The 6,805-nt window shown below is 39.0% G+C and overlaps 1 protein-coding gene across 1 annotated transcript; it reads right to left on the bottom strand.

Annotated features, from left to right (window-relative positions):
* Nucleotides 1-1,281: 1,281 nt before the first annotated feature.
* LOC120119987 (casparian strip membrane protein 1-like) lies at nucleotides 1,282-1,746 on the bottom strand. Its single transcript, XM_039139762.1, has one exon. The coding sequence runs from the start codon at nucleotides 1,744-1,746 to the stop codon at nucleotides 1,282-1,284; it is 465 nt and encodes a 154-aa protein (XP_038995693.1).
* Nucleotides 1,747-6,805: the final 5,059 nt, after the last annotated feature.

Raw genomic sequence — 6,805 nt, 5'->3', positions numbered from 1 at the left:
TCTATTCATTTCAAAGCTTGAGTATATCCATTCATTCCTGAGCTTGGTGACATTCTTGAGTCATTTCCATTCCAGGGGTATTTTGGTCATTTTACAATTCTAGAATATTTCAATCATTTCCTTCCATCCGGTCTTCAGTCCTTTCGAACAATTCTGACAGCAAAATACCTCCGATAAATTACTCTTCAAGTATTTACTCCTTATTCGAATATTTTCGGGTCAAGTGTATTCTCAGATTTTACAAACGGAATATTATAAATTTTTCTGTACAAAGACATGATCTTAACAATTTAATTCGTACTTAATCAAGTTAAGTACAAATCCTCAAAGTACTTTCTCATACAGGGTCAATTCGGACTATTTTATCTCTCAAAGGCATTTTCGTAATTTCTTAACCAGATAATTTCGGTATTAACTCTTAAAAAAATAATATAATTTAGAGATCCTATGATTTATTGCTTTCTTGAACATTCTCTGATCTTGAAATGATTCCCTTAACAGACTTCTAGTATCTTGCACAAACCCTCTTGGAGTTAAAATTGATTATCCAAATTTTCTAAGCAAACTAGCATTCCTTATACACATATGTAGTTTTATCAGATCAATAAGTCTTTTCAGAGTTATTAATCAACTCTCAGGGACAATTCTTATCATTTTACAATCTATGGGTATTTTCATAATTTTACCTAATCGATATATTCTCATAATTTATCATACAATTACCTTTAATGAGATAAATTATAATCTACATATCCATGGTTGATTCATTTATCACTTAATTTCAGAACATGTAATTTAATTGAGAAACCATATTGAATCCAAAGATAAATCATTGAAAACAGCTCACCGGGTACGAATTTGGCAAAACGAATTTCGGTTTTGGACTCAAGACGTCGATAAAACCCAAACAATAACTCTTGAATTCAAGCTCATCAATCTAAATTTCTAACTTCCAATCTTTATCTCAAGAACCCAAACCTTCAAATATACGAACCCAAATATAAAATAAATTTCCTCGCCATAAAATAAATTATTAAAAATCCTTTTTATAATAGAGGCACATAACTGACCAAATTAAGAACTCAAAGAGCCAATTTAATACTTATCTACCAAGGTGAGTGACCAAAATAATCTTATTCAAACCATTAGACAACATTCATAACTTTATAGAAACTAGAAGACAAAGTTGAATTCTCACCAAACTTGGATGACTCATGTTGTGATTTACCCTTCATCCTTTATTAACTTTTTCAAACAGCCCACGTGCTCTCTCTTTTCTATTCATAGTTTTCTTATTTCCTTCCTTCTTTCACTCATCAATTCATGCATGCGTTCAGGGTTCTTTGCAGCTTCTAATGTAGTGTCCAAAATAAAGATAAGGAGTCTAGGCGCAACCGCATGAGGGCGAACGATAGTGACTATGGAGAAAGGTAGGGAAAGGACGAGATATCCACCAACTAGTGCTATTGTAATCACACAAAACATGAATGTGGGAAGATCATCATAACTGGCTTCGAACTGTAAGAATTGGGTGAAGAAAGTAAGCGTTTCATCACTAGTTCTCATGGTGGCAACTGTAGCTAAAGCTGCAATAATGGCTCCTAGTATTAGAAGGAAGTCAGAAATACCCAACCCTTTCTTGTATCCGCTCTTTTGCTCCCTGGCAGTAGAAATGAGAGGCGCTTTGCCTTTTTCAACGGTACTCAACTCCGGGACATTAATGGCTGAGTGATCTTCGCTCTTCATTCAATTTTTTTGGGAGGTAAGAGAGAGATGAACCCAGGCGAAATGCTCCACACTGCCAACACTATCAACAAAATGTTTTTGATTTAATATGGTACAAAGAAACCCCAATCCCCAAGAAGCTGGTCAGCAAGAACTCCCAAAAACCATGTTATCCCAACTACTGTGAAAAGAAATGTTGCATCATTTCAAACACTTGGAATTGCAATATTTTTTGCATTTTTAATACTGAGGCTAGTCAACTCCCGAAGAGATGTATGTATGCTTATGCGTATGCAAGCTAACATTTGAGTGATCACTTTTCCCAAAACTTCAGACTCGATATCGGAGACTAACCGTACGACGAGAGACATACGACTGTGAACTCCATTTCTTGGACCATCCAGTTTCAGTAAGTTGAATCAAGTGCCTCTTTCACGGCATCACTGTCTTTCTTGGAAATGAAATATTCAAGAGAGTTGAGGTCAACAAATGAAGACTGTCTCTCTTTAGTAGAATACCTCTGGTGAGATCAAAGGCGGTGACAGAGAGATATGGATAAGGATAGGGTGTTGGGGCAGACACTTGAGGAAAGTTTTCAATGCAAGTGGATGAATAATCCTTATTTTATTTCCTATCTCACCCAACAATTTATCCGTATCCTACCTAATTCATTATCCTCAATTTGTTTAATAAAATACTGGTCTGATAAAAAAAATTATTTGCCAACCAAACTTCATATCACTTCACAATAACAAAATAATTTATTCTAGAAATCTCTTAAATTTATAATAACAAAGGAGGACAAAATTATAACTAAAGTCCATGAATTTTCTCCAAAAATTCTTTTGAACCCAATACTTTAATTAAAAAGTTATTTAATTTCCATATTTAATATAGAAGAAACATAACCCCTAAATTGGGGTGTGACAAAATTGCTCTTACGAAGAATTGCTTTGGTGCCAAAAGTCTAGGGCCGATTGGATCATTATGGGAGACAAAAATACAAAATACTTTCACAGAAAAATCATCTTATACAAACAACAAAATAACATCTCGACTCTCGAGTTAGGCAATAGGGATAATGACACCTTAAAAATTGAGGTTGTCAACTATTCCGTAATCTTTTCTCACTTGATGATAACCCTCAAAGACACTTTCCGATCAAGGGTGCCTTCCCTTATATCCCTCGTTCAGCCATACATACCCTTGATGATGTTCTCTCCACCGACGAAATTCATGCAGCTCTTAAGGACATGGCTCTACTAAAATCTCTGGGAATTGATGGTCTCCATGCTGATTTTATCCAAAAGAATTAGAACATTGTTGACCCCTCGATATGCTCGACCATTCAAGACATTTTCAATGGAGAGCCTTTGGAAGCTGGCCTCAACCGAACTCTCCTTGTCTTGATTCTAACAACTTCTACCCTTGAAACTTTTGGTGGTTTTCGCCCTATCAATCTTTATTCAGTGATCTACAAATTTCTCACAAAAGTTATTGTGCGCCATTTAAAGCCTATCATGCCAACCTTGATCATGGCCAACCAAACCAGTTTTGTTGCTGGTAGCAACATCACTGAAAATATCCTCGCCAATCAAGAAGCTATTCACTCCATGCGCACTTCCAAATCCAAACAACGATGGATGGCGGTCAAATTTGATCTTGAAAAAGCCTTCAACCACCTTAGATGAGATTTCATCAGTGATACTCTTTATGATGCGGGTTTCCACCAGATATTGTCCGCATTATTATAGACTGTGTCACCTCATTTTCAATACAGATTCAATGAAATGGTGAACATACCACTGCCTTCTGCCCTGAAAGAGGCATTAGACAAGGAGATCCTCTCTCTCCCTACCTCTTCGTTCTTGCTATGAAACGTCTCGGTCATAGCATATACTCAATCAGGACCGAACCAATACATGTGCCTGATGGACGACGGCCCAGGGCAGCATGTAGGGTCGGGGCATCAGTTTCTAATATTGTGACCAGCCCACCTTGTGTAGGAATAAATCTGGCATGCTTCTAATATTGCAGTCAATTCCTCCTCCGTTGGATTTAACACTCCATTCGATCTTGAGAAGCGAATAATAGTCGCACCGTTGAGATCACGAAGAATACCCGCAATGTCGGCCTTGCCTACACATCCTTGAACAGCTGCATCGACATTCATTTTGAATTTATTTGCTGGAGGAGCAGACCAGGAGCCAAAGCTGGGTCTGCTGGTGCTGGAAATATGTTTTAGAAGTGAAGATGCTGGATGACTTCTAGTGAACTCACTAATTGACAAAATTGAATTCGGCCAATTGCTTTTAGCCCATGTGCCAATCCTTAGTACAACAATGTCAATTACTTGGAAAACTTCACACCGTTTATTATTGAAGATTGCTTCATTGCAGAAAAGCCAAATGGTTTATGCATTGACAAAAAAAGCAAGCTATCAGAGTGTACGAAGAGACAGTTTGATCGGCACTTGTTCTCACATGATAAGAAAATTTTCTAGGGACTCAGAGATAACAAACCGAAACGCGCACCAAAATTGCCAAATCCTCTATGAAACTTCACAGTGTCAGAATAAAGGTTTAACTATTTTCAGGCTGTTTTTATATAATACGCAAATAGACGATGCTTGCACACTTACACCACGCTTCAACAACTCAGACCAGACAGGAATGTGTTCTTGAACGGCTCTCCACACAAACGATTACACCTTTTGAGGAGCCAAACCTGACCAAACTAACCTCCACAGTCTATCTGCATTAGCTCCAACCGATGCTACTTTTAAACAAAAATCTTTGGGCATGTAGAAGCCAGAAGAGTTACCTACCCACCTCAAGCAGTCTATACCCACTGAAACTCTTGATGTGTTGGTTATTAGGGTTAGAAAATGTTGCCAAAACTCAAATTCCCAATCAAACAATCGTCAGCGTTTTTCCCAAATTCACATATCTTACCTTCCTTCTTCACAGCGTTTGTCTATTATACGGTACAAGTATAGGGGCATAAAATTATTATCTCACACAGGACATTAAAACTCATTGGACCAGCCCTGTATTCAATGATTTCTTATGGCACTTAGCAATCGTTCAGCTTTGCTCGTAATGGCACCCCGCTTTCCCATCTCTTTTTTGAAGATTATCTTATCCTTTATACCAAGGCTAATATGAACCAAGCAAATACTCTTGACGATTTCCTTACTGAGTTTGGTTACTACTCTGGGCATCGTGTCAGCAAACAAAAAACAAAAATCTATTTTTCCCCTCCACCGACTCTGAGCTAAAGTCCTCGATTAGCTCTAGACTGGGCTTCTAGATTGTTGATTCTCTTGGCAAGTATCTTGGTGTCCCGGTTATTCATAAAGAATACGATCCTCGGATTATGACTTTATCCTTGATAAGATGAAAGCTTGGTTGAATGGTTGGGCCGTTAAATCTCTTTCCCTTGCTGGTCGCATTATCCTCGCCAAGTCCGTTCTCTCTGCCATTTCTATCTATTTCATGCAAACGTCCCTCTTCCTAAAAAGCGTTTGCAATGAAATCAAAATACTCCTTAGGAATTTCATCTGGAGCTCATCCTCTAATTCTTCTAAGGTCTCTCTTGTTAACTGGGATTTTCCTTGTCAACCCCTAACTTGTGGGGGCCTCAGTTTTCAATGTGTTTTCAATCATGACAAAGCGTTCATCATGAAGATTGGGTTTACCTTCATCACTAAACCGGACACGTTGTGGGTTCAGTTCATACGCCAAAAATATAAAGTGTTTGATAGAATTCTGTTAGACATTCATCGAAACGACTTCTCCTCCTTTTGGCGCTCTCTCGCTAAGGTTTGGCCCGAGCTTCTTCCCAACGTTGCCTAGAGCCTGGGTAATGGCAATCAAATTGATCTCTGGAACGATATTTGGGTTCACTTCCTTGGTCCTTTACGTGATCACGTCCTTAACCATGACTGCATGAAAGCGTTCATTTGTTTATCTGATCTCACTAATGAATCTAGGAAATGGAACATTGACATTCTCAATTCCATTTTTACTCAAGCTGCTATCCCCCATATCCTCTCAGTTAGATGCCCTTATGCTTCAGATATTGATGATGTCTGTCATTAGAGATGGGTACCAATCATAAGTTTGAAGTTAGCTCAGCGTACAAGATCCTTGTTTCCCACCTCTATAATGAAACTGATCTTATATGGAGACATTACTGGCATCTCCCTATCCCTCAACGGATCAATGTCTTTATTTGGTTAGCCTCTCAACAGAAAATCATGACTAACCTAGAGCGTTTCAAACGTTCCTTATCTAGTGATCCCGGCTGCAATTTCTATGGCTCTACTCAGGTTAAACCACTATCCATGTGTTGAGAGACTACCCCCATGCAGCTGTTGTTTGGCGTCAGATACACCTTCCCTCCTCTCAACCCCACTTTTGGACCTCTGATCTTCGAAATTGGCTTTCCAACAATCTATGTTCTTATGCTAGTTATTCTTCCCGGAATGATCTGAACACTCCATGGAATCTTCTCTTTGCTTCTCTTCTCTGGAATATTTGGAAGAGCAGAAATGATTATGTCTTCAATGGCTCCCCTAACCCCACTACTTCAATTATCCAAAGAAGTGTTGTTTGGGCAAATCATTATCACCAGCATTGCTCTCCCATGCCCCACAACGACAATCATGAAAAGACTAAACATGCTCATTGGTCGAACCCTCCCCAGTGTTGGATAGCACTCAACACCGATGGCTCTGTCAACACTTCCAATGGCAAGAGCTCAATCGGTGGATTTTTCAGAAATGATAGCGGCTCTTGGATCTTCGGTTTCTCTCGTTCCATAGGCATCGCGGATCCATTACAAGCTGAGATTTGGGCTATTCATGATGGTTTAAACATTGCTTGGTCCCTTGGTATTGAATTTTTACAGGTTCAATTCGGACTGCTCATTGGCTGTCACCCTCATCAGCTCTTCTCACGCCCATATCAGTAATCACTCCCTGCTTCCGGCCGTTGACTCCCTTTGACACCACGGATGGGCGACTGAAATCACTTGGACACCTCGTGCAACCAACAAAATTGCTGACTCCTTGGCA

Source organism: Hibiscus syriacus, unplaced genomic scaffold (assembly GCF_006381635.1).
Source record: "Hibiscus syriacus cultivar Baekdansim isolate YM2019G1 unplaced genomic scaffold, ASM638163v2 tig00110332_pilon, whole genome shotgun sequence".
NCBI classification, from domain to species: domain Eukaryota; kingdom Viridiplantae; phylum Streptophyta; class Magnoliopsida; order Malvales; family Malvaceae; genus Hibiscus; species Hibiscus syriacus.
Note: the sequence above shows the minus strand (reverse complement) of the source record. Positions and strands in the feature narration are given on the sequence as shown.

What these genes read in the sequence shown, in the direction of transcription:
- LOC120119987 (XM_039139762.1), bottom strand. Translation starts at nt 1,746, where the DNA reads ATGAAGAGCGAAGATCACTCAGCCATTAATGTCCCGGAGTTGAGTACC.